Source organism: Sus scrofa, chromosome 7, assembly GCF_000003025.6.
Source record: "Sus scrofa isolate TJ Tabasco breed Duroc chromosome 7, Sscrofa11.1, whole genome shotgun sequence".
NCBI lineage: Eukaryota > Metazoa > Chordata > Mammalia > Artiodactyla > Suidae > Sus > Sus scrofa.
This window is the reverse complement of record NC_010449.5, coordinates 86251582-86278892: the sequence shown is the minus strand read 5'-3', so window position 1 is coordinate 86278892 and position 27311 is coordinate 86251582. Positions and strand designations below refer to the sequence as shown.

Sequence of the window (27311 nt, the reverse complement as noted above, 5' to 3'; positions counted from 1 at the left end):
GCTCATCAGCAGTTCAGTCATGATTAAGGGGTACCAGTTGTTACCTACACAACCTCGCCACTCCCCTACCCTCTTGGGCACCGTACCCTCAGGACTAACAAAGTAACACCGTTGATGGAGCCCAAAGCCCGCATCCAGCACCCAACACACAGTGTGCCCGGGCTTATACTGCACACAGGAGCACACCACATGGGCCAGATAACCCCAAGCAGCTCAGATGACAAGTCTTGGGGTTCTTCCTAACACTACAGGGTTACACCTCCATCTGCTTCTCTTTCCTGCCCTCAGTCCCCAAGGGACAGATCCAACCCTCATTCTTCCAAGAAAAAATAAGCACGCCCCATGTCTGACCTGTTGAGGAGCCACGAGAACTATGGCAAGAGCAAATGCACGAGACCTGTTCCTCCAGCTCCCAAGCATGTTTGCAAAGGGCTGGGTCCATTTGGCTCACATGTGAGGTGCCAGGCAGAGGAAGGGAGGCTTAAAGCGAGGAAGGAAGCCTCTAGGGGCCGCCCCACTGGTTCCAGGGCAGCGGCAAGATGACCAAGAGGGACTCTCTGGTGGACCCAGGGGACCCAACCACAGCCTGGAAATTCTGGGGTCATTGTGCTTTGGGACACACGTCATAAGTGACCCTTTCAGCATCCACTTGTCCCTGCCACGTGGTAGGGGAGGCGTGGGAATGTCAGTCCTTGCCACCACTACCCCCACTGCAGGGACAAGCACTTCTCGACAGAACGCCCAACCGCTCCACCTCGAGCCAAGATGTCCAGCTGCATGGCTGGCGTTTCTGAAAGAGCAAGTTTCACCTTCTTTCTCACCCAGCCTTCTCCCCTGCCTCGCATTCCCTCTCCATGCCCACCCCCCAGACCTTTCTGCTCATCCTGACACTTTCCTCTTCCTCCCCCTCTCCATATACTTGAGACTCCAGCCCTACCAGACCTTCCAGCATCTTTCACATGTCTCCCCCAGGCATCCTGCTCCCTCAAGGCAGCCACGTCACTATTCATCCCTTCACTCAGCAAATACTGAGTAAGTACCTGAAACAAACAGGTCAGCATCACTAAAGCAGCTCTTTCAATTACGTGCTCCTCTGACCTACTACAAATCTCAAAATCCTCTGGCTAGGATTTTTGTCATTGGAGATCTGGCTACAACAGGAAAAGGGGGTGGGGGTGGGGACAGGGAATGCTGGTTCAGAAATCAGATTCCTGCCCTTCACCAGCTGCATGGCCTTGAGCAAGACCCTTCATCACGTTGCACCTTGATTTACCCACCTGTAAAATGGGATTCTGACATGCACCTGTCATAGGAATGAGGAAATACATATGAAGTGTTCAGCACAGAGCTTAGCATACAGTAAGGGCTTAATAAACATTAGTTATTATTATTGTTGCCACCATAATTTCCAAGTGATAGCTTTCACAAACCCTACCCACAGCAACACCTGCTTGGCTAGATGGTCCTGGAAGAACCTCTTCTTCTGAAACCCCCCACCCCTATCATGTCCTAATCCTCCTCCTCCCCACGTGCCTTCCCTGACCATTCCACCCCTTCCCCAAAAGTTCCTGGGGCCATCCTTTTGCAGCTCATCAAGTGTTGCTTTTGGGGGGGGGGGGCGGTGCATACCTGTGGCATATGGAAGTTCCCAGGTTGAATTGGAGCTGCAGCTGCAGGCCTGTGCCACAGCCACAGCAACAAGGGATCTGAGCCATGTCTGCGTGCGACCTACACCACAGCTCATGGCAACGCCAGATCCTTAACCCACTGAGCAAAGCCTAGGATCGAACCCATGTCCTCATGGACGCTAGTTGGGTTCGTTACCGCTGAGCCACAACATAAGCTCCTCAAGTGTTTCTTTTGATACATGACTTCGCTACAGAATTGGATCGCTTTTTACCTGCCAAGGAGAATCACTTCAAGGCATTATCCTGTCTCCCAGACTGAACTGGAAACTCTCTCACCTCAGCCATGTTCCCCACAGCACCCTCTAGGCTCCCAGTGGGTCTGACTAAATGCACTGGGAAGACCATGCCACCCATTCAGCCATGCCTTCTCCTGGGATCCAGGCTGACCTGGGAGACCCAGCTGACCAGGTGAAAACCCAGTCCACCACATCTCGAGGCCTAGAAAGGGCTAGGCTGAGCATTTGAACATTTGGGCTACAGCCCTGCTTTTCCTACAAACCCACAGTCTGAGACGTCTTTCTGTTTCTGGGCCTCAGTTTCTTCATCTGTACAATGGGTAGAAGGAGGGAGGTCAGTGGAGCTCTGAGTGCAAAGAAACTCCACACTCCACACCCTGTGGCCCTCCCAGGGCTGGAGAGCTCTGCCCATGTTCTTTGCCACAGCCCCCCTGCTCTGCTCCACACCTGCCAAAGGACTGCCTCTTCCCTGTACCCCCAGGAAAATAAATATCAAGACTGGATTTCTGGCAGATCGCCTTAGATTAAGGACAGATTTTTAAATTGAAACCATGACAACATGATTCTAAATTCATGGTCCCAGAATTTCTCTTTGCAAATAGCTAGAACCAAAACATCAACCATAAAATTAAAATTAAAGACATAACCCGTGAAGCTTTCTCTGCTTAAATCTGGGAGGGTTTCTCCTCCTGTGACACTCTCTCTACAGGATGCCATGCAGACACTGATACTCCAGACCCCCACCCCACCCTTTGATGTGCCCCTATTTCAGGAAGGGCCTGTGTTTGCAAAGCCCCCAGACCCAATGAGCACGTGGACATGAGAGTTTACAGGCAAAGCCAGACAAGTCAGAGGGCTCATGTTTAAACTAAAGAGGGGTCTCCCCCTTTCCAACTTGATAGAAGGAATTGGTGGCAGGTCCCAAATCCTTATAGGCCTGTTAATAAGGGCAGTAAGGGGTTCACCTCCTTCCTGGGGGGAGGGGGTAGTGCACGAGGATTGAGTAGTGGGAGGGGGGGCCTACATGGGGTGCTACATGTTCAGAGAAGCTCATGCAGGCCAAGAGTCACCAATTTCATTTTTTAAAGGCTCAGAAACAGATGCACCTGCCTGATTATCTCGGCCATATGGCTGTCTCCTCATTTACAAGCAGAAGCAAGACCAAAAGGTTGGGTGTGGATTACATCTGTTTCCAGAATCACGTTTTTATAAGACAATAGGACACTTGGCTGCTTAAAGGGGAGCCAGGGATTTGATGGACCTGAGCTCATTCCAAGCATCTCGGTAGCCCGTGGAAGCAGGTACTTTAATTAGTGCTGTGAAGCAGATGCCCCAAAAGGTTCAGTAAACTGCTCACATCAGACAACCAGCAGGCTCCCACCTGCGCTACTGACATCCTGGGCTGGATTCTTCGTTGAGGGGTCTGTCCTGGACACTGTAGGATGTCCAGCAGCATCTCCAGCCCCCAGCCACCAGATGCCAGTAGCATTCTCCTCCCCAAGTCATGACAGTCCAAAGCATCTCCAGACATTGTCAAATGACCCCAAAACAGGCAGAATCCACCCAGGAAAGGACCACTTTAGGGACCCTATTCCTCCCACAGACTGTGACTTCTTTTTTACCTTGATGGAGAACTGAATCAAAGGCACACTCTTTTTTTTTTTTTTTGCTATTTCTTGGGCCGCTACTGCGGCATATGGAGGTTCCCAGGCTAGAGGTCGAATCGGAGCTGTAGCCACGGCCTACGCCAGAGCCACAGCAACGCAGGATCCGAGCCGCGTCTGCAACCTACACTGCAGCTCACGGCAACGCCGGATCGTTAGCCCACTGAGCAAGGGCAGGGACCGAACCCGCAACCTCATGGTTCCTAGTCGATTCGTTAACTACTGCGCCACGATGGGAACTCCTAAAGGCACACTCTTTACCCCACTCCACCCCCTTTTTTCTTTAATGCCTTCACCTGCGACATATGGAAGTTCCCGGACTAGGGGTGGATCAGAGCTGCAGCCGGGGCCTACACCACAGCCACAGCCACAGCCATAGCAACGCCAGTCCAAGCCGCATCTGTGACCTACACTACATCTTGCAGCAACACAGGATCCTAAATCTACTGATTGAGGCCAGGAATCGAACACACCTTCTCACAGAGACAACGTGGGGTCCTTAACCTGCTGAGCCGCTAGGGAACTGCACTCTTTACCATCTTTTTTTTTTTTTTTTTAATCTGGATTTTTGCTGGACTCGATTTATTTAACACTCTTTCTTCACTGTGGTACATCAAATTAAACATCCGTGGGAAGTGGATGAAAGTACAGACTTCCAATAAGACCAATAAGTCCTGGGTGTGGAATGGGAACATGGCTTCAGTGAACACTGCTGTGTGACGTATAGGAGAGTTGCTGAAAGAGTAGACTCCAAAGGTTCTCATCCCAGGAAAAAAACCATTTTTCCTTTTTTTTGGTATCTATATGAGATGATGTCAACTATACTTATTGTGGTAATCATTTCACAATATACGTAGGTCAAGTTGTTATCCTATCCAGGTTAACTTATACAGTGCTGTATGTCAATTTTATCTCAGTGAAACTGGAAAACAGAGAAAGATGAAAATCCACTTGAAAAGCAAAAATTAAATTAAGATATTTTTCACTTCTATAACTTTTCCCCCAATTCAAAATCTTGGTCAGGAATTCCTGTCGTGGCTCAGTGGGTTAAGGACCTGAAATAGTGTCTGTAAGAATGCAGGTTCAATTGCTGGCTTTGCTCAGTGGGTCAAGGATCTGTTGTTGCCACAAGTTGCAGCGTGGTTGCAAGTGCAGCTCAGATCTGGCATTGCTGTGGCTGTGACATAGGCTAGCAGCTGCAGCTGTGATTCGACCCTGGGCCCAGGAACTTCCATATACCATAGGTGCAGCCACAAAAAGAAAAACAAAAACAAAAAACCTTATTCAAACAATCAAAAGTGACCTCCTGGTACTAAACAAGTGCCACTCTCTCTCTTAAAGTCAGGAAAAAAAGGGCTTAACTTTCTAATCAGAACTCGGCCACAAACCCCTATTTATTAAAATAATATTGATATACTATTGAGCAATAACTGAAAGCATTTCAGAATAGTCGCTTTTTCCCCAAATCCTGAAAAATTTTTTTGTCTTTTTTTTTTTTTTTTTTTTTTGTCTTTTCTGAGGCCGCACCCATGGCTTATGGAGGTTCTCAGGCTAGGGGTCAAATTGGAGCTATAGCCACCAGCCTACGCCACAGCCACAGCAACACGGGATCCGAGCCTCGTCTGCGACCCACACCACAGCTCACGGCAACACCTGATCCTTAACCCACTGAGCGAGGCCAGGGATTGAATCCACAACCTCACGGGGATTCATTAACCATTGAGCCATGATGGGAATTCCTGAAAATATTATATATATATTATATATATATATATATATATTTTTTTTTTTTTTTTTTTTTTTTTTTTGCTTTTTAGGGCCGCAGCTGCAGCATATGGAAGTTCCTAGGCTAGGGGCCACATTGGAGCTATAGCTGCTGACCTATGCCACAGCCACAGCAACGCCAGATCCAAGCCACCTCTGTGACCTACATCACAGCTCACTGAAACACCGGATCCTTAACCCACTGTGCAAGGCCAGAGATCAAACCCACATCCTCATGGATACTAGTCAGATTCGTTTCCACTGTGCCACAACAGGAACTCCCTGAAAATATTAAGCTTCTAGCTTCTATATTTTCTCTTAAATAATATTTATTTTTATTTCAAATGTAAATAAAGACATTTGTAAAGACCATGGGAGATCTAGGAAGTCCAGGAGAAGCAAAAGCATTTTTGTTCCTTTTCAAAGACCAGGCTTAGTAATTAACTAAGCTCCCATGGTGCCAATGTCTTCAGGACATGACAGTGTGCACCTGTGCCACTGATCCAAGTGCAACAGCTGGGCAACGTGAGATCGCCTAGAATTCTTCCTCCTCCTCATCCCCCAGGAAGCACCAAAACAAACCCTCCTTTCAGATAAGAGGATTTTACAAAGCTTTTGAAATAAGTGGTTAGGCATGCAGCCAACAGAGATCTGGGAGAAATGCAGCCTGGGCTGTGGAGCTGGGGGAGGGAGGGCTGTGGCCAGGATGGGGACAGGATCTCCAGGAGGAAGGGAAAGTCATGGTTTCAGGTGGCAGTTTCTGACTTGTCTCCTCCTTGTTCGTAAGACAGCAGAGAGTGAAGTCAGATTCCCCCCAGATCTCTAAGGGTAAAGTCAGAGTGAGCACATGGGGCAAAAGGTCCTGAGAACAGCAGCCACTGGCTTACAGGTATTATCCCTGAATCCATGCAGCCCCATGAGATGCTTCCCAACATCGAAAAGTGGAGGAATCGCAGTTTCCTACTTCCTAAACACAGCTTCTTTGTTAATTTCCTTCCAGATCTCACAAAACACATCAAGTAACAGACCCAGGTGGGCAGACCCTACCGAGAGCTGGACAGAACTTCCATCCAAATAAATGATGAAGGGCCAGTCCTGCTCTTAGGAGCCTTCAGCCTGGTGACCTCAACCACACTCTTGACTCCTAGGTAGAAAGTTCAAAACTTAAGTGTGTTCTGGGAGCACTGAGGGGCCATGTCTGGGCAAAGGGTTGTATGGGGGGTGATTCTTAGAGAAGGCGACACAGGCTGGCAAACAGCAAGGAACTGGCCATATAGTCTTGGTGGTGGAGGGGACTCTGGACAGAGGGTCAGAGCTACATGCAGTGCTAAGGCCACAGGATGCATTTGGAGAATGCCTGGGGGTCGGGCAGGGCTGGAGCAGTGGGCAGAGCTGAGATGGGGGCTGAAGACAGAAGCGGGACCCTGGTCATGAGCATGTGGCCTGCCCATGTACTAAGGTGCCTGTGCATTGGAGGGGGGGCAGAAGAAGGATGAGACCAGAAGAGGGAGGATGGAAGGCAGCGGGACCAGGCTGGTGGCAGGAATATCAACCTGAAGGATACTGCTCTGACTCTGGAGACAGGGACAGAGGCAAGCCAGGCAGAAGTGCTGGCAGGTGGGGAAGCTCCCGTGGGGGAAGGGGGTGTGGCCTAGATGCTACAGTCTCAGGGAGACTTGGGGGACAGAATAGCCAGGGTGCAGTGACCGCATGCTAAGAAGCTAGGAGTGGAAGCAGGTAAGGAGGACACCCAGCCAGGGCAGCAGGCCTTCCAGAAGCCTGCAGAGGACCGAAGAAAGGTCACAGTACAGGGCAGTGAGGTGGGGTGCTGGCCTTCCTTGGCCACAGACTTGCATTGTTCTAGAATCTACTGGATGGTTTACTCCACTCCCTGGAACTTTCTCCTCTGCAAAGGAGCACATAGGGACTGTGTACCACCATCAAGGCCCTTCACAGCTGTAAAATGTAAGACCCTGGCCACATCAGAAACCAGGGTGGCCGCCGTCCCCCTGTAAAGCCACCCTGGGACGAGAAGGCAGACCACATCCATGACCAGCTTCTCTTATGAAGTCAGAACCTTCCTCCAACACTCATTTCACAGGCCAGCCCTGAGTGCAGGCTCTCCTGCTCAAATCCAAAGCTCAGGGCCCTCACATCTGGCCACATGCTGCTTGCTTTTCTCCCCCATTCCTGGGTAATAAGGAGCAGACTGGCAAAATAGTTCAAATACCTTCTTAAAAAGTACACCGCCTTGTGGGCTTGGCGGCCTATTTTGAGCGAAAAGTTTCAAACCTCCAGGCTCAGAGCTGCTGTACGCATCAACGTTCATTGCAACTGAACAATCAGGAAGTCAGTAAAGGACTACAGCATGTCTGCTGAATGCCAGGCTGTCCTTGGGCATGGGGACTGGACACTCCCACCCTCCGGCACAGGTCTGCTGAGTGCGGGAGCTGAACACTATACCCAGCCACCCAGAATGGAGTGAAAAGGGCTGTATGGTAGATGTAGGAGGCTAAGCCTGGGGGAGACCAGGAAAGGAAGTGACAGCCTGGCTCAGATGTCTAGGAAAACTACCCAGGAGAAGGAGCATGAGAGCTGGTCCTTGCAGATGTGTGCAGTCATGGCAAGTGTGCAGTGGGAAGTGGCCCATCAGAAAAGCACAAGCCAGCAGCCCGAAGTGTAAGGAGGAAAGTGACAGAGAGGAGGCTGGGGAGGGCTGGCTAATGGCCTCAAGGTGCCTGGGGCTAGTTTGTAAGGGTCCCGAATGCCTCACCCAGGGAGCCACTGAAGTTTGTAAGCAGAGGATGGGGGCAGTGGGAAGGATGAGGTGCAGAGAGGGGCAATCCACACATCAGGGGATCAACACAAGGAAGAACAATGGGGCCAGAGCCAAGGCAGGGGATGGGGGGGGCCGGGGGGCAGGGCACAGTTCCCCCTTCTCCATTTTCTCAGGACCACTGGCATTTAATCCTGTGGAACCACAAAGAAACACCTTGACTCAAAGTCACACTGCAACCAATAGCAAACCTCAAGGGAGAGCTCCCAACCCTGCTTTTCCAGATCTGGTTTCTGCTCCTCCTCTGAAAATGCTCACAAGCCCCTGGCCCCAAACCTCCAACAGCTGATCAAACACCCAAGCACACTGTGTACACTCAGAAGGGGAGGGAACAAGCTGTGAATAACTCTCTCTCCTCTCTCTCTCTCCTCTCTCTCTCTCTCACACACACACACACACACACTCACATGCACACACACCAGATTTCCTGGTGACCTGCCTGAGTAACAGGACACATTTGGTTCACTTCCTGCAAAACTATTATTTCCCAGGCATTTAGGGGAAATGTCCTTCATGCATCCCCTGTAGCCCTCTCCAACTCACGACTCCAGGAACCCCAGCCATCCTTCCTAATTTCCCCCTTTCTCCTTGAACTTGAGCAACCTACAAAAGCATCTCCAAGACCCTTCATGCCAGCTGTGAATCTTCCTCCTGGCAATTCATTCGGACAGGGGTGTAGGCAGAAAGTCACTGAGGCCACCAAGGGTCGCCAAACATTCTGGAGCCGGATTCCAACCCCAGGCGCAAAGCACACTCCAGCAGGTATCCTAGGGGCTTCCCCACATGCTAGATATTGCCTCTTCTGGTAGCAGAACCAAGGAAAAGAAAAGAAACAGGTGGTACATGAGGGGCCCTCAGAGGCAACAAAGAGGCAGGTAGCAAGGTGGGTAAGGTTAAAGTCAAACGGGTCAGGGTTCGAATCCTACTTCCGCCATTGAATTACTTGGATAAGTCACCTCGCCTCGTGGGGAAAATTTTCCTCATCTGTGAAATGGGTATAAAAATAAATTCCATGTAAGGTTTCAGAATTGGGGGCGCTATTGTTAGTGTTAATCATTAGAGGAGAGTTAAAAGGAATTCAGTATTTATGATACATATATATCGGCCAAAGGGAAGAAAATTCCTAAAGTGTGTAGCAGAGAAAACCAGCCGAGCGCACCCCTGCGGGGCCAGACCAGGAACCCCTGGCTGGCTGGAGAGCACCCAGGCGCGGAGGCCGGAGCATCTGTGCGCGCAGGTGCAGCGGGCGCTGAGGCCGCAGGTTGGCGGTGTACGTTGGCCCGCGGGCGTTGCAAAGGAGCTGCGGACCCACCTGAAGACGCGCAGCAGCAGGCAGGCGATGAGGAGGGCGGTGAAGGCGCACGCCACGATCACAGCCGCCTTCAGGGTGGGCAGGTCGCGGAGAAGGCTGGAGATGCGGGTCACCAGGGCGTCACCGCTGCTGTTATAGCTGCCGCCGCCGCCCGCTGCCTCCCCAGACCCGGTCCGGGTGGCGTTCCCCGGCTCCGGGCCAGGCGGCGGCCGCGGCTGACTCTCGGGTCCCGGCTGCGGTGCGGCGACGGAGTCGGCTCTGCTGGCGCGGACGGCGGGCGCGGCCAGGAGCGCGAGGAGCAGCAGCGGCAGAAGCAGCGCGGCAAGCGGCGCGGCGCGCATGGTGCGGTCGGGCGGCACTGGGCCGGGCCGGCGCGCGCGGCGGAGCCCCGGGTCCCGCACGCGCGCGCGGAGGCCTGCACCGGGGACTCCCGCGGCGAAGCCAGGCGGCTGCGCGGCGTTTGGCAGGAAGCTGCGGCGCCCGGAAGAGTCCGCGCCGCCCGCCGCTGCCGCCGCCGCCACCGCCACCAACACGTTGCACCGAGTCATTCGATGGGCTGCGGCCCCACGTGGGCGGGGCAGGCTACCAGGCCTGATGCGGGCTTCGCTCTGCTCCCGGGCGGGCCCAATTCCTCCAAGACCTGGGACCCCTTAGAGAAGTAATAAAGAACAGGCGCCGTGCTGCGTATTTCATATTGTATCTATTTCATTTCATCTTACAACATCCTTAGGAGACAGGTATTTCTGTTACTCTTCTTTAAGAGTTGATTTAGGACCCAGAGAGCTAGCTCACAGCAACCCAGATCATATCAGACTAAGAATCAAAAACCTGGGATAAACCTCCATTTTACAGATGCAGAAACTGAAGCCTCCAGAGTGAATGAAGTACGTTGCCGGATGCCCTGTACAGTGCGTATAGTTCAGTATTGCCCTCATGTCCTTGTTTTCCTCAAAAAGAATGTATTCTATTTGCACCACTACTTATGAAATGGATTAGGATGTGCAGTCGTACCATTGCTGTGGAACAACAGCTGGGGGGAATAACAGTCTCCCTCTAAGGCTGAAGTTTCACGCCCTGGGGAGTAACTGGCTCGCTCTCTCTGGTTTGTAAGCTAAACATGTTTAAGTGGAGAAAGACAATTATGGAGATTCTAATGTGATGCCCAAAGGTGGGAATTGCTGGAGGGCACACAGGGCTTTCCTGGAGCACTAGGAACTACACTAGGGACCTCAGGTTTCGCCTTTCAATGTGAGGATGGATCCTGGCAGGAGAAGGTGTCCAGTGGCAGGTAAACAAGTAACACATGACAAGTACTCAGGGACCTTAAACAGCTCACTCCTGGTCTTACCAGAGAAAGCAAAAGGTAAATGAAGAGAGTAGTGTATTAGTTAGCTATAAACTATCCCAAAACTTCACAGCTTAAAACATACATATATCACATTGTCAGTGGTTTAGGAATCTGCGCATAGCACAGCAGCCCTCTCTGCTTCAGGGTCTCTCACAAAGGTATGATCAAGGTGTCAGCTGGAGCCGGGGTCTCATCTGAGGGTTCAACTGGGGAAGGATCTGCTGTCAAGCTCTATCAGTGGTTGTTGGCCAGATTCATCTCTTAATAGATATGAAGGCATATGGAGGTTCCCAGGCTAGGGGTCGAATCGGAGCTGTAGCCATTGGCCTACGCCAGAGCCACAGCAACGCAGGATCCAAGCCGCATCTGCAACCTACGCCACAGCTCACGGCAACGCCGGATCGTTAACCCACTGAGCAAGGGCAGGGACTGAACCCGCAACCTCATGGTTCCTAGTCGGATTCGTTAACCACTGCGCCACGACGGGAACTCCAAAATGTCCAATCTTGAAGGCCACAGAGAGACTCTGTTAGCAAGACAGAAGTCACTATCTTAGGAAACCTGATCACAGACGTGACATCCCAACACCTTTGCTGTATTCTGTTGTTCAGAAACACGTCACAGGAGTTCCTGTTGTGGCACAGCAGAACCAAATCCAACGAGTATCCATGAGGATGAGTGTTCCATCCCTGCCCTCACTCAGTGGGTTAAGGATCTGGTGTTGCCGTGAGCTATGGTGCAGGTAACAGATTGGGCTTGGATCCTGAGATGCTGTGGCTGGGGCGTAGGCCCTCAGCTGCAGCTCTGATTCAACCCCTAGCCTGGGAACTTCCATATCCCTTGGGTGCGATCCTAAAAAGCAGAAAAAAAAAAAAAAAGAAAAGAAAAAAAAAGAAGAAGAAGCAAGTCACAGCTCTCATCCACACAAAAGGGTGTGACTATCAGGAAGCAGGGCTTATTGGGACATCTGAGAAGCTGTCTGCCATATACAGTGTGATACATTTTACAATGTACGGATGAATAGTAATCAGGTTATCAAAAATCACCACCTACCGGGTACTATTTGAAATGTACACTGAATAGCCCAGTTGCTCAGTGGTGAGAAATTTGGATGGATCACATGATTTAGGTCTCTTCCAACTCTAAAATACCACTTTAGGGTATGTCAAAAATGTCGCATTGGTAGAGAGCCAGCATTATCATATCATCATGATAGAATTTAGACAAGAAATTTCTTAAAGAACCACTGCTGACGTCCATGATTTTGCAGCACTGCCCTCTAAGGCATAAACCTCAGACATCACAGGCTTATATTTTTGTCCTTATCAGAAATTGCTGCATGGTAGAGTGAAGAGGTCGTGGGCTTTGGAGCCTCTCAGCTACAGTGAGAGGTTTGACCCCTGAGAGGCCTTGGCCAAAAACTTAAGTACAGAACACAGGTCTTTCTAATGTCTAAAGTGAGGGCAACAATACTTAGCAAGGTCTCCGGAAGGATACCTAAGAAGGGAGAAAATATTAATACCCTTATCCTTCTTTTGCCACAACTCATGGACTGAGGTAGACTTGCTTGATTGTTTGACATTGACTTAATGACAAGAATGTGCATAAATGTTACATTATTTTAATAAAGTGAAACTTTAGAATGTTTTATTCTTCCTGATTCTTTTCTGCAAAAACCATCACAACAGGACTTATAAATTGCCCTGAAGTAGAGTTCCTTAAACATTTCTAATCAACCAACCATAAGCAGTACCACTTGTAACACAGAACACTGGTGACAGGCAACAGAAACCAACTTGAGCTGGTATCAGAGAAAGGGAGTTTATTGGAATGTCTTGGGTTGCTTCTAGAATAAACTAAGCTAAAGCAGAAGTTTTAAAACTGTGGTCTGGGGACTCCTGGGACCCATGAGCCCCTTTCAGGGAAACTGCAAAGTCAAAATTAATTCCATACTAATACTAAGTTGTTATTTGACTTTTTCACTGATGCTGCAAAAGCAATGATGATGAAAACTGATGGTGCCTTGGCATGAATCAAGACAAACTATACTCATAGTAATTGTATTCTTCACAACCATGCATGACAGAAAGAAGGGGGAAAAATGAGCCAGTTTCACTTTATAGTGTCCTTGATAGGGCCATGAAATTATTAAATCTTAACTACTGAGAACAGAACATTTTACTATTAGATGTGATGAAATGAGAAGTAGGCATAAATTACTCCTGCTGCACACAGAGCCATGATGACTGTCTCCAGAAAAAGCACGTGTGCTATTCTTAGAGTTGCAAACTGAATGAGCCATTTTTTTCATGGAACACCACTGTTAATCAAAAGAATGCCCAATGAACTTCAGACCTGGTCTTTGGCAGGCATCTTCTCAAAAATGAACAAGAATGAGCCTGTCACTTCAAGGATAGCAAGCAACAGGATTGTAGCCAATGATAAAATTCAGACCTTCAGAAGTTCCCATTGTGGCACAGCCGAAGCGAATCTGACTAGTATCCATGAGGATTCAGGTTCCATCCCTAGCCTCACTCAGTGGGTCGGGGATCTGGCGTTGCTGTGAGCTGTGGTGTAGGTTGCAGACACGGCTTGAATCCCACATAGCTTGTGGCTGTGGCGTAGGCCAGCAGTTGTAGCTCTGATTTGACCCCTTGCCATATGCCCTGAGTGCAGTCTTAAAAAGCAAAAAAAAAAAAAAAAAAAAAAAAAGATTCAAACCTTCAAGCTAAAATCTGGATTTTTAGAAAACTTGTCTATTAGGATGCTCTTTGCTATGAGCTGGATGGCTTCCCTATACTTTTCTGATGAGCTTGGAACTGATACTAAAAAGTGTGGGAATTTCGATATTACATAATGAAATATGTAAAAATTTGGAAGATCAACATAAATCAGCAAACCAGTTTTTCCCCATGGCCAATGCACACTGTTACAAAACCATGTGTAGGTAAAAGAGCCATTCAAAGTAGAAGACAGACCAATGGATTTTGATGAAAAAGAATACAAAAGGTGTCATTGAAATGGTTCCATATTTCACACCGCAACTAATCTTTGAGAAACCACTACTTGCACGTTTGAGTGTGGAATCAAAGAAGCAGATCTATATTATTAAAAAAACTATTAAAATTCTGCTCCCTTTTCCAACTGCATATCTGGATGAGGCTAGATTTTCTTCCCATTTTTCAACCCAAACAACAAATTGCAGCAGATTGAATGCAATAGCAGATATAAAAATCCAGCTATTTTCTACTGAGTTAGACATTAAAGAGGTTTACCAAAAAAGTTCAAATAATGCCACTCTTCTATTTTTTTGAGAAAATAGTTATTTTCATAACCATGTATTGATGTTAACATGTTCGTGTATTTATTGCTTTGAATCTAATTGTTCTAGTAGATATTTTAAGGTTTTTCCATTTTTAATTTCTAATGCAGTAAATATCAATAGGTATAACACACATGACAAAAACTCTGAGTTCCTTTGTCTTTCTTGAGGGTGGAAATCAGAGTTTCCTGGTCACCTAACAGTTAAAGATTCAGCATTGTCACTGCCACGGCTCAGGTCTGATCATTGGCCTTGGGAAATCTGCATGCCATGGGTACAGCCAAAAAATAAGTAAATAAAAAATAAATTGCTTTCTATATTAAAAAAAAAAAGACTGGAAGACTGGGAGTTCCCATTGTGGCTCAGCAGGTTAAGAACCTGACATAGTGTCTGTGAGGATGAGGTTTTGGCCTCTGGGCTTACTCAGTGGGTTAAGGATCTGGCGTTGCCACAAGCTGCAGCAGATGCAGCTTGGATCCAGTGTCACTATGGCTATGGCATAGGTCGCCAGTTGCCACTCTGATTCAACTCCTAGCCCTGGACTTGGAACTTCCATATGCTGCAGGTACAGCCTTTAAATATTTTTTAATTAAAAATTTAGAAATTTATAAAAATTTTAAAAAGACTGGAAATCAAAAAGAGATCAAGAGTTCCTGAGATCAAAAGGTCATTTGAGAGATGCTGAGCTTTGAGAATCAGGCTTGGGGAAAAAAGAAGCAAATCAACTAGGATATTTTCTGCTATGAGAAACAGAAAACTCAACTTGAACTGACTTAAACAAAAAGGAAATCTCAGACAAAAAAAAAGGAGTTCCCATCGTGGCGCAGTGGTTAACGAATCCGACTAGGAACCATGAGGTTGCAGGTTTGATCCCTGCCCTTGCTCAGTGGGTTAACGATCCGGTGTTGCCGTGAGCTGTGGTGTAGGTTGCAGACGCGGCTCGGATCCCGCGTTGCTGTGGCTCTGGCGTGGGCCGGTGGCTACAGCTCCGATTCGACCCCTAGCCTGGGAACTTCCATATGCCGTGGGAGCGGCCCAAGAAATGGCAAAAAGACAAAAAAAAAGGAAATCTCTTACATAAAGGGAGCCCCAAGTGGGGAGGCTCCAGGTGTGGCTGATTCAGCAGCTGCCTGACATCTAGGACCCTGGATTTTTCCATCTCTGCTCTGTTGCCCATAGCATCAGCTTCTTCCTTAGGAGGGCTGCAGTGATCACAAGATCCCTGCAGTGGCAACAGGGGTAGCAAAGCTTCTTGTTCACAAACAGCAGATGTGGTAAGAAAGAAACACTCTTCTTCCAATTACAGAATAGAAACCTCTTCTCAGTCTGGTCTGCCTGCCCACGAGGGGCATGGCATGCACTTATTGGACCAGACCTGCCTTAGCACTAGGATTAGGACAGCCTCTCGACAAAATAAAAGGAGAAAGACAGTTGTTAGGAGGAGGAAGGGACGAAACAGATGCAGCATAGTCTACCAATCCCATTCCAACAGGCAAGAAGCAGGGAACTGAGTCTGGCTGGGTTTCTAGAACCAAAGCCAAAATCAGACCCCAGGAAGGATACTGTTAGGAAGCTACCAACCAGCAGCACTGCCCAGCAGACGTTCTGCAGGCTCCAACACCACCACCTCCTCCTTTGCAACTGGACCATAGACACCACTGCCATCACCACTGCTCCAAGAGTGAACTTCTAAGCTGCCCTTGAATTGCATCACTCATTTGAATTTCAAAGTCCTGGCCTGGAATGCCTGACTGGCTGCCCTAAGTCACATATCACTGTCCCAGCTTTTCACAGAGGGAAAGAGGGCATATCTCACTCCCTTCATCTTTGTGTGAGAGATGAGGTCCTCCTCCACCAAGGCTCACACTACTGAGGGAGCCCACCAAAGCAAGAAGGGTATGTGGATGCAGGGTAGCCAAAAATGACAAATGGTCACTTCAAATTCAGATGAAAATTCTTCAGATATGATTCAGATTGAATGAGAATAGATAGATAGATAGATAGATAGACAGACAGACAGATAGCTAAAAGAAAGAGGAAGGAAGGGAGGAAGGAAGGAAGGAGAGTTACTTATATATACACATATATGTGTCTATATATACACAGTAAAGACACAGAAGTAATTTAATCCCAGTACACCATTTACTACCTGTGTGACCTTACTTAAACCTCCGTTTCCTCATCAATAAAATACAGATTATAAAAGAACCTATCTCATGAGAATATTTCCAGGACTAAATGAGTTAATACTCATAACATGCTTAACACAACATGTAAGAAAGAAATGGTGTGTGTTCAGCAAATGTTAATTATTAAGATAGCAGAGCAATGAAGAAAGAACACTGAGGAGTTCCCATTGTGACGCAGCAGAAACAAATCTGACTAGGAGCCATGAGATTGCAGGTTTGATCCCTGGCCTTGCTCAGTGGTTTAGGGATCCAGCATTGCTGTGAGCTGTGGTGTAGGTCAAAGACATGGCTCGGATCTGACATTGCTGTGGCTCTGGCATAGGCCAGCAGCAATAGGTCTGATTAGACCCCTAGCCTGGGAGAGATATGCTGTGGTTGTAGCCCTAAAAAGACAAAAAAAAAAAAAAAAGGAAAAAAAAAGAACATTGAAATAGCCAAACATATTTAACTGTAAATTGCTTTTCCAGCCCTCAAGGCTCTTCAATACCCAAGGGAGAAGGTTTCCAACATCCTGCTTGGGAAGCCTCCAGGGGCAGTATCTGAGGAGCAAAACTAGTTACCTTAGTAACCTAGACCCCTTTGAATTCAGAGCAGGAACAAACAAGAGCCAGCTCTCACCTATTCTCCAGTTTTACACGTCAGCCCTGTAGAAATGGGTTCTTGGGCCTTTGGAAATTAACATTCCCCATTCTCTGGGACTACCAGCTGACTCAAAATGGAAAGACACCCAAGACAAAAGATTGGAAGGAAACATACCAACATGTTAACAGCCATTACCCCTAAGTGTGGGGTCGTGGGGCATTTGTATTTTCTTCTTTGCCTTACCAGAATTTTTCTAGTCTCTACAGTAAACATGTATTAATTTTATACTTTTTTAACCTGAAGTATATATTTTAATCTGAACTATTCTGTTGCCTAAAATGGATAATGACGTGAATTCCCTTCTTCTTAATATAACTTTGGGGAAAAGGTTTACAAAAATGACCAGAGGTCATCAGCCTTCAGAGTGTGTATAAGGAAAATGTGAAGGGTGGGCTTGGGAACTCAGAGCAGAGCCCCTCCCTCCCTGCTCCTCTCCACACACCCTACACTCTACAGTGGAAATAATTTTTGAGGACCGACTTAATGGAGGTAAAGATGTTCTAGATAATAGTAGCCCCTCTTCTCTGAGCTTTACATGCATAATCGCACTTAACTTTCCAGCCCAATTTTACAGATGAGGAAACCGAGGCTCACTGCACTCTCTCAAGTTAGGGATCTGAGAAGGACACGCCTGCTTGGGCAGTGGGAGAAATGGCCTGCAGAGGGGTCCCTAGAGGCCTTGGGGAGGTATTGCTACTGCAGTTTGGAAAAGCAGGTGACAACCATCTTCCTGAAGGGAACCCATGGCAAAGAAGTGGACACAACTCAGCCAGAAGCCCAGAGGGGCAACCCCACAGTGACTCGGCCAGTCCTTCCTTTTTCCCTATTGTGTCAGCAGAGCACATGTCCTCTGGAGGGCATCCTACCACAGCAGCAGATATTTTATGAGCTGGGCACCATAGGGAGTGAAGAAGCATGTGACATGTGGCCCCTGGTCTTAACGAAAGCCACTGCGATTTGCCAACAAGACCTATTGGCCGGTAATCTAATCACTAGAAATAGAGTTTCCAGACCCAAGAGAAAAGCGTCAGGGAGAGTAGGTAATAGGTTTTGAGTGTACTCCACAATCATAACTGGAGAAGTTTGGACAGGGAACTAATATTTCTTGAGTGCCTGCCGCGTCTCAGTCTCTACCTCACTTGTGGCTTTCTTTAGTCCTCATAGCAACCCTCTGTCATCTGTTTCCCTTCTTCCACTTCCAGGGAAACTTTATAGTCATTCTGTCACAATACTCTATGACCAAGTGGCCAGGCAGGGCAGGAAGAGCCACACAGAATAGTTTCCAAGCAGGTAAGGTGGCTCTCTCCTCCCCCTTCTGTGTGCCAGGTAAACTAGTGTCTCATAATCCAGAGGACTGGTAACCACACACCTGCTGGAGCTCTGGCCCCGTAACAGTTTCCGGCCGACAAGAGAAGTAGAATAAAAGAGGGCAAATTCAACCCAGCCTGACTCAGGAGGGTGACCAACCTGGGGCATGGCTGGTCTGAGGCTTCTCAGGATGCAGGACTTTCCATTTTAAAACCAGGCAACTGGAGTTCCCCTTATGGCTCAGTGGTAATGAACCCGCCTAGTATCCATGAGGATGAAGATTTGATCCCTGGCCTTGCTCAGAGGGTTAAGGATCCAGCATTGCCGTGAGCTGTGGGGTAGGTCACAGACACAACTCAGATCCCACATTGCTGTGGCTGTGTGTAGCCCAGCAGCTACAGCTATTATTTGACCCCTAGCCTGGGAACGTCCATATGCCTTGGGTGTGGCCCTAAAAAGACAAAAAAGACAAAAAAAATCATGGACTTGAAGAAGAGACTTGTGGCTGCCTGATGGAAGGGGGAGGGAGTGGGAGGGATCGGGAGCTTGGGTTTATCAGACACAACTTAGAATAGATTTACAAGGAGATCCTGCTGAATAGCATTGAGAACTTTGTCTAGATACTCATGTTGCAACAGAAGAAAGGGTGGGGAAAAAAATGTAATTGTAATGTATACATGTAAGGATAACCTGAACCCCTTGCTGTACAGTGGGAAAATTAAAAAAAATATATTAAAAAAAAGACAAAAAAAAATAACTTGTATACAAATAGCTCCATAAAACCAGATTCTGCCCACACCTGAGTTTAGAAAGGGTCTTTATACTCTGCTTTCTGAAGTTTGCCAGAGGGGGATGGGAGGAGGGAAGGAAGGAAAGAAGAGAAGGAGGGAGGGAAGATGGAGGGAAGGAAGGAAGGAGAGAGGGAGGGAAGGAAAGAGAGCGAGCACTAGTGAGAGGGGGATTTCTTGACCATCGTCCCTTGAGAAGGTGCTGCATCTCAACCATCAGCCCCTTTCGAAGGCTGCAGCCCCCTCCTCAACTTGCTTCGGCTCAGCTCTCCTGGGGAGCAGACAGAGCACCAGCTGCAGCTCATTTTACTCCCTGCTAGAAATGAAGGTATTATCATATGATATTCATGCCTATTTTTATAAATAATTCATTCTTTTTTTTTTTTGCACGAATGTAAAATAGCCTAAAGCTAGAGCATTTAAAAGGAACGTTGGTGCCTTATTCATAAAATAATAATGTGCTGGTTTGCCAGACAGTTTGTAAAAATCCTGAAGCTAAAATATACCAAGTTCTAGGTCTATTTTTAGCCTGGAAAAGGCCTCTCCATGTCTTTCTCAGTTCACACTTGATAAGGGCAGTGTTATGCTTTCTCTGAAACTGGGCTTTCCCAAATCAGTTGCATTCGCACAGGGAAATCGAAAAAAATAACTTGGCAAATAAGCATATTTATGAAATCCAAACCTCAAGTACACAAATGCTTTTTTTAACCGCACAAAAATAAATTATAAACAAAAGGATAATGGAGTCTCTGGTCAACGCCAGCTATGGGAAATGAGGCCACAGACTGTTACCGTTTGCATAATTCTTTTCCAAGCCTGACAGGGAGGTTTCTTTTGCAGAGGAAGAGCAGTTCCAAAGATGGAAATACTTAAAAACAATTCTTAGACAATAAGATTTGTGCCTTCGCGTTATTATGGTTTCCTCCTTCACCCCTAGTCTATTACAACATCTTTATTTCGTCACCTGGAATAGGATTTTTTTTTTTTGGAGAGGGGGTGCTTTTTAGGGCTGCACCCACAGCATATGAAGGTTTCCACACAAAAAATCAAATCACAGCTGTAGCCACTGGCCTACACCACAGCCACAGCAACACCAGATCTCAGCTACATCACAGCTCACTGCAATGCTGGATCCTTAATTCACTGGGCGAGGCCAGGGATTGAACCCACGTGTTCATGGATACTAGTCAGATTCGTTACTGCTGAGCCATTATAGGAAATCATGGGATAATTTTTTAAATACTAAGACTGCTCTTGTTAAATTACCTCCAGAAGGACACACAACAGATTCAGATTGTTGGTGCTATGATGTTGAGTAACCAACCAGTTTGCTAAGGATTTTCAGTCCCAGACAAACCAGGACCAGTGGGTCACCCTATCTTTACAGAGGGAATCTGAGTCACTGAGACAGGGAGGGGGAGAAAATAGTAACTATGTACCCTTTGATATATTTGGAATATTAAACCCTGTGAGTTTATAATCTGTTTTTAAAAGTTAGGTGAAAAATATTGTCAGGTGAATGGATAAAGATGTGGTATACAATAGCCGAGACATGGAAGCAAACTAAATGTCCATCAGGGACATGAATTAAGAGGAATGGATTAAGAAGATGTAGTACATATATACAATAGAATACTACTCAGCCATAAAAGAGAATGAAATAATGCCATTTGCAGCAATGTAGATGCAACTAGAGATTCTCATACTGAGTGAAGTAAGTCAGGAGAAAGACAAATACTATATCACTCATATGTGAAATCTAAAATACGGCACAAATGAACCTGTCTACAAAACAGAAACAGACTCATAGACATAGAGAACAGACTTGTGGTTGCCAAGGGGGAAGGGGAGGGAGTGGGATGGACTGGGAGTTGGAGGTTAGTAGATGCAAACTATTACATTTAGAATGGATAAGCAATGAGGTCCTATTGTACAGCACAGGGAACTATATCCAATCTCTTGGGATAGAACATGATGGAAGACAATATAAGAAAGGGAATGTGTATATATACGGAAGATAACATAAGAAAGGGAATATATATATACATACATGACTGGGTCACTTTGCTGTATAGCAGAAATTAGCACAACACTGTAAATCAACTATACTTTAATAAAATTTTTTTTAATTTTTAAATATTTTTAGAAGTACACAAAACCACAATAAACTTCTTTATAATTAAAAAAGATGTGATACACACACACACACACACACACACACACACACAATGGAATATTACTCGGCCATTAAAAATAATGAAATTATGCCATTTGCAGCAACACGGATGGACCTAGGGATCATCATACTAAGTGAACTTAAATCAGACAGAGAAAGACAAATATAGTACAAATCACTTACATGTGGGCTCTAAAAAATTATGCAGATGAACTTATTTAAAAAACAAGAACAGGAGTTCCCATCATGGCTCAGTGGTTAACAAACCCAACTAGTAACCATGAGGTTGTGGGTTCAATCCCTGGCCTTGCTCAGTGGGTTAAGGATCCAGCGTCGCTGTGAGCTGTGGTACGGGTCACAGACATGGCTCGGATCCCACGTTGCTGTGGCTATGGTATAGGCAGGTAGCTACGGCTCTGATTCGACCCCCAGCCTGGGAACCTCCATATGCCGTGGGTGTGGCCCTAAAAAGACAAAAAAAAAAAAAACAAAACAGGAACAGACTCACAGGCATAGAATCTTAGGGTTACTGAAGGGCGGCGGGGGTCGGGGGGGAGGGATAAATTAGGAGTTGGGGGTAAACAGATACATACTACTACATATAAAATAGATAAGCAGCAAGGTCCTACTGTATAGCCTAAGGAACTATATTCAATATCTTATAATAACCTAAAATAGAAAAGAATTTGAAAAAGAATATATGTATATATTATATGAATCACTTTGCTGTACACCTGAAACTCATCACAAATTAACTATATTTCAATTAGAAAAATATTCTGTCACTATCAGATGAGAGGACTATTTACTTAAATTGGTAGATCTCTAAGACTGGCAAACAATAGTTTACTAGACCCATATGAAATTAACACTACATTTTTTTTTAAGTTTTTATTGTTATTCCCCCAACACATTTTTTTTTCTACTGTATGGCATGGTGACCCAGTTACACATACATGTATACATTCTTTTTTCTCACATTATCATGCTCCATCATAAGTGACCAGACATAGTTGCCAGTGCTACACAGCAGGATCTCATTGCTAATCCATTCCAAAGGCAATAGTCTGCATCTATTAACCCCAAGCACCCCATCCATCCCACTCCCTCCGCCTCCCCCTTGGCAACCACAAGTCTATTCTCCAAGTCCATGATTTTCTTTTCTGTAACACTACATTTAAATTCTTTGTTTCTTATTTCATGTGTTTCTAAAATATACCCTCCAAAGGACTTTACAATTATTCTCTTTAAAAGAGCTCAAAATTTTACAAGGTTAACAATTGTACGCACAGCACAAGGTCACCAGGGCTCCTGTTGTTGCTCCATTTCAAAGATGAGGAAAAGAAGGGCTAAGGAAGTTATCTAACTTGCCAGGGCTGGACGAGAGTGTGTGAGGGCCTTCTGTTCCCCAGGGCAGGCCTCTCCCTGGCTGGCCTGCTTTACATCCGGTTAGCATGGTCAAACCGTGGAAACAGCGGGCAGTTGCCAAAGAGAAATATTTCTATCAAAGTTTCTCAAGTGTCCCCTAGGAGAGCCTGCCAGCAGCCAGTGATGACATAACATTGGCTGATGTAGGCCTTCCAGCCAATCACGCTACGGCAAAAAGTGCCACCCACAGAGAAACTTTTATGGGGTTTTGATAGGACACAAAGCCTTGATGTACACGTGTGGGGAGAGCCCTAGTCTCTGAGCTGAGAGCAGACCGTCCATCCACAGCCCTGTCTGCAGTTGAGTTAATTGTCTTGTACGCATCAAAGTCACGTTCGCTCCTTTTCTTCTCAAAGTGAAGGTCTTGAGAGGTGAGGACCAGCTGGGCAGAACTAAACAGGCTGCAGACATTTTCCCCCCAGAAAAGTTGAGGGGAATGGGGAGGAGGGGTGGTTCACACACACACACACCCATGGCTGTTTGTAAGCCCCGTGCAAGCCCCAGCCCACAGGCAGTCCTTAATGATAGTCAGGGTGGCCAACTGTCCCACTTCACCCAAGACTGAAGAGTTACCCAGATTGCAGAAATTTAGTATTAAATCCAAAGAATCCAGGCAAAGGGGGCATTTGGTCACCCTAATAGCATTGATCACATTGTTTTGGAATTCCCTGTCTTTCTGAAAAGATTGGGGAGTGTAAACTTTGCATTGCTAATCTTAATATCTACCCTAGTGCTGGGCACATATATAGTCCATAGTCACTAAGTATCTGTTAGGAGTTCCCTGGTGGTCTAATGGTTAGGATTTGGCACTTTCACCACTGCAGCCCAGGTTCAATCCCTGATCTGGGAACTGAAATCCCACATCAAGCTACTGCATGCCCCACAATAAGTAAATAAATAAATGTTAGATGTGTTCATTATGATAGAAATTAATTGAGGCAGCAGAAGAGCTAAAGGCAGGAGTTCAAATCTTGTCCCTCTTCCTGTATGACCTTAGCACATTATTACTTTCATTTATATATTTACATGTCCGTCCTTGAATCACTTAAAGCAAATTCTCACTGAGCCTGGATCTCCATTTCAGAGAAAAATTGTGAAGGTTAAATGGATATAAAGTGGTTAACATAACACCTGGCATGTAACAAACTTTCAATAAACACTAGCTGCTATTACTATTCATTAGTATTTAAATAGTGAGCACAGAACATTCAATAAGAGTTGGTTCCCTTCTCCCCATTAAAGAAATTAATATAGGGAGTTCCCACTGTGCTGCAGTAGGTTAAGAATCCTACTGCAGAAGTTCCCGCTATGGCTCAGCCCAGCAACGAACCTGACCAGTATCCATGAGGATGCAGGTTCAATCCCAGGCCTAACTCAGTGGGTTAAGGATCCAGCATTGGTGTGAGCTGTGGTGTAGGTCACAGACGTGGCTCAGAACCCACATTGCTGTGGCTGTGGTGCAGGTCAGCAGCTGCAGCTCCAACTCAGCACCTAGCCTGGGAACTTCCATATATTGCAGGTGTAGCTCTATAAAGCAAAAAGGCCAAAAAAAAAAGGGGGGGGGATTAGAAGAATCCTACTGCTGCAGCTCAGGTCACTTTGGAGGTGCAGGTTGGGTCCCCGGCCCAATCTGGCATTGCCGCAGCTGTGGTATAGGTCAAAAATCTGGCTCCAGAGAATTTCCTTTGCTGTTTTTTTAATAATGATTTTTATTTTTTCCATTATAGCTGACAAAGTGTTCTGTCAATTTTCTACAGCACAGCAAGGTGACCAATCACACATACATGTATACATTCTTTTTTCTCACATTATCATGCTCCATCATAAGTGACAAGACATAGTTCTCAGTGCTATACAGCAGGATCCCATTGCTTATCCATTCCAAAGGTTACAGTTTGCATCTACTACCCCAAATTCCCAGTCCCTCACACTCTCTCCCCCTCCCTCTTGGCAACCACAAATCTGTTCTCCATGTCCATGATTTTCTTTTCTGTAGAAAGGTTCATTTGTGCCATATATTAGATTCCAGATATAAGTGAAATCACCATGTTGCTGCAAATGGCATTATTTTGTTCTTTTTTATGGCTGAGTGGTATTCCATTGTGTATATATACCACATCTTCCTAATCCTATCATCTGTCGAAGGACATTTAGGTTGTTTCCAGGTCTTGGCTATTGTGAATAGTGCTGCAATGAACACGCAGGTGCACGGGTCTTTTTTAAGGAAAGTTGTGTCTGGATATATGCCCAAGAGTGGCATTGCTGTGTCATATGGTAGTTCTATGTATAGTTTTCTAAGGTACCTCCACGCTGTTTTCCATAGTGGTTATACCAATTTACATTCCCACCAACAGCGCAGGAGGGTTCCCTTTTCTCCACACCCCCTCCAGCATTTGTTATTTGTGGACTTACTAATGATGGCCATTCTGACTGGTGTGAGGTGGTACCTCATAGTAATTTTGATTTGCATTTCTCTAATAATCAGGGATGTTGAGCATTTTTCATGTGCTTATTGGCCATCTGTATATCTTCTATGGAGAAAAGTCTATTCAGGTCTTTTGCCCATTTTTCAATTGGATTGTTGGCTTTTTTGCTGTTGAGTTGTATAAGTTGTACGTATATTTTAGAGATTAAGCCCTTGTCAGTTGCATCGTTTGAAATTATTTTCTCCCATTCTGTAAGTTGTCTTTTTGTTTTTTGGGTTGTTTTTTTTTAACGGTTTCCTTTGCTGTGCAAAAGCTTGTCCATTTGATTAGGTTCCATTGGTTTATTTTTGCTTTTATTTCTGTTGCTTTGGGAGACTGACCTGAGAAAACACTCCTGAGAATTTCCATATGCAGTGGGTGTGGCCACAAAAAAAAAAGGAAGAAAAGAAAAGGGAAGGGAAGGGAAGGAGAGAAATTAATATAGGTGGCCTTAAATGTAATTATACCACAGAGAAAGCTTCCCTTAAAATAGTGGCTGGCTGGAGTTCCCATTGTGGTGCAGTGGTTAACGAATCCGACTAGGAACCATGAGGTTGCGGGTTCAATCCCTGGCCTTGCTCAGTGGGTTAAGGATCCAGCGTTGCCATGAGCTATGGTGTAGGTCGAAGACGCGGCTTGGATCCTGTGTTGCTGTGGCCCTGGTGTAGGCTGGTGGCTACAGCTACGATTGGACCCCTAGCCTGGGAACCTCCATATGCCATGGGAGTGGCCGTAGAAAAAGCAAAAAGACAAAAAAAAAATAGTGGCTGGCCACCTTGGCTACACATTAGAACCCCCAGGGAACTTTTACAAAGACTGATGCTCAGTCCCAACCAGTTAATTCAAATCTCCAGTGATGGATCCATGCATCAGCTCCTTTAAAGTGCTCCCCTGGTGATTCCAACAGGCAACCTCGTTGAGAACCTCTGCCTTAGAGCACCGGTTTAGCTGCTCTTCAACTCTTAATTGCTGCGCTGGGTCTTTCCAAACAGTTACCCCTAATCTACCTCTTGTCAACAGCAAGCACCCTTTGCCCCCTCCTTCGTCTTTAGGACAAGAACATGAGAATTCTCAGCTCACCCAAGGGGAGCTAACGGCTCATCTTTTAACCATCCCAGGCTGGTACCCTTGTTCCTAAAGCTTTTACCCAGGCCCCTGTCATGGCCTTTCCTTTCTGCATCTTCACAGCTTTACATTCTCTCAGGAATTTGTAGAAGTGAAAAAAATAGGTCAATTCATGTGTCTTCCCTAAGGGAGCAAGATGGTTTCATTTTCTGGCCAGTTTTTCTTAAGCTGGGGTCTGCAGACATCTCAGGGATCCACCAGTTCTGCAGGACAATTTTTTGTTTGCATTTTCAGCTTGGTAACAAATGACATATGTTATCTAGTCACCCCTTTATAAGTCACCTGCAAGATCTGAGTGCTCGTGTTTGTGTTCTGTAGCATAAAGGCAGTGCACATATGCAGATTCCACAATAGTCCAAACAAAGGTACCAAGGCAGGAAACCACAGGGCAGTAAAAGCGGATTTGAAATGATCAGCAAGTAGCCATTAGTGTCAAATTAGCTGCAGAAACAGGTGCAGTTTGTCGACACAGAACAGTTTGCAGTAAGTAGTAAATATACATTTAAGACATTTTACTTTCCCATTCCAAAGACAACAGAAAGAGCAATTCAATATAAAGCTGATTTTCAGAATTCCCATCATGGCACAGCAGAAACAAATTCGATAGAAACCATAAGGTTTCAGGTTCAATCCCTGGCCTCGCTCAGTGGGTTAAGAATCCAGCGTTGTCATGAGCTGTGGTGTAGGTCGAAGATGCAGCTCGGATCTGGCGTTGCTGTGGCTCTGGCATAGGCCGGCGGCTACAGCTCTGATTCGACCCCTAGCCTGGGAACCTCAATATGCCACAGGTGTGGCCCCAAAAAGACAAAAATAAATAAATAAATAAATAAATAATTTTTTTAAAAAAACTTAAAGCTGATCTTAATAAAGATATTTCATAAATATATTTTAGTGGATGTGAGTCATCTATAGATTTACCAAGTGACCATCTCAATAAAATTAGCAATTTGGAATTGCTCACTGGCCAAATTTTGATCATCAGTGCCTAATGGTCCAGCATTAGCAAATATAACTTTGATA

At 46.1% G+C, this 27311-nt stretch overlaps 1 protein-coding gene across 3 annotated transcripts in view; it reads right to left on the bottom strand.

Moving 5' to 3' along the window:
- Window positions 1-27311, bottom strand: part of FAM174B (family with sequence similarity 174 member B) — a 174984-nt gene that overhangs the window by 78061 nt on the left and 69612 nt on the right. Inside the window, exon 1 of one of the 3 annotated variants that reach the window (XM_013978276.2) lies at window positions 9501-10000. The exons of 1 other annotated variant lie outside the window; for it this stretch is intronic. In XM_013978276.2, coding sequence (XP_013833730.1) covers window positions 9501-9841 — 341 coding nt within the window. In that variant the 5' untranslated portion in view covers window positions 9842-10000. Of the gene's footprint in view, window positions 1-9500; window positions 10001-27311 lie in introns of those variants that run through there. One more of the 3 variants, XM_003128619.5, reaches the window with a different exon arrangement.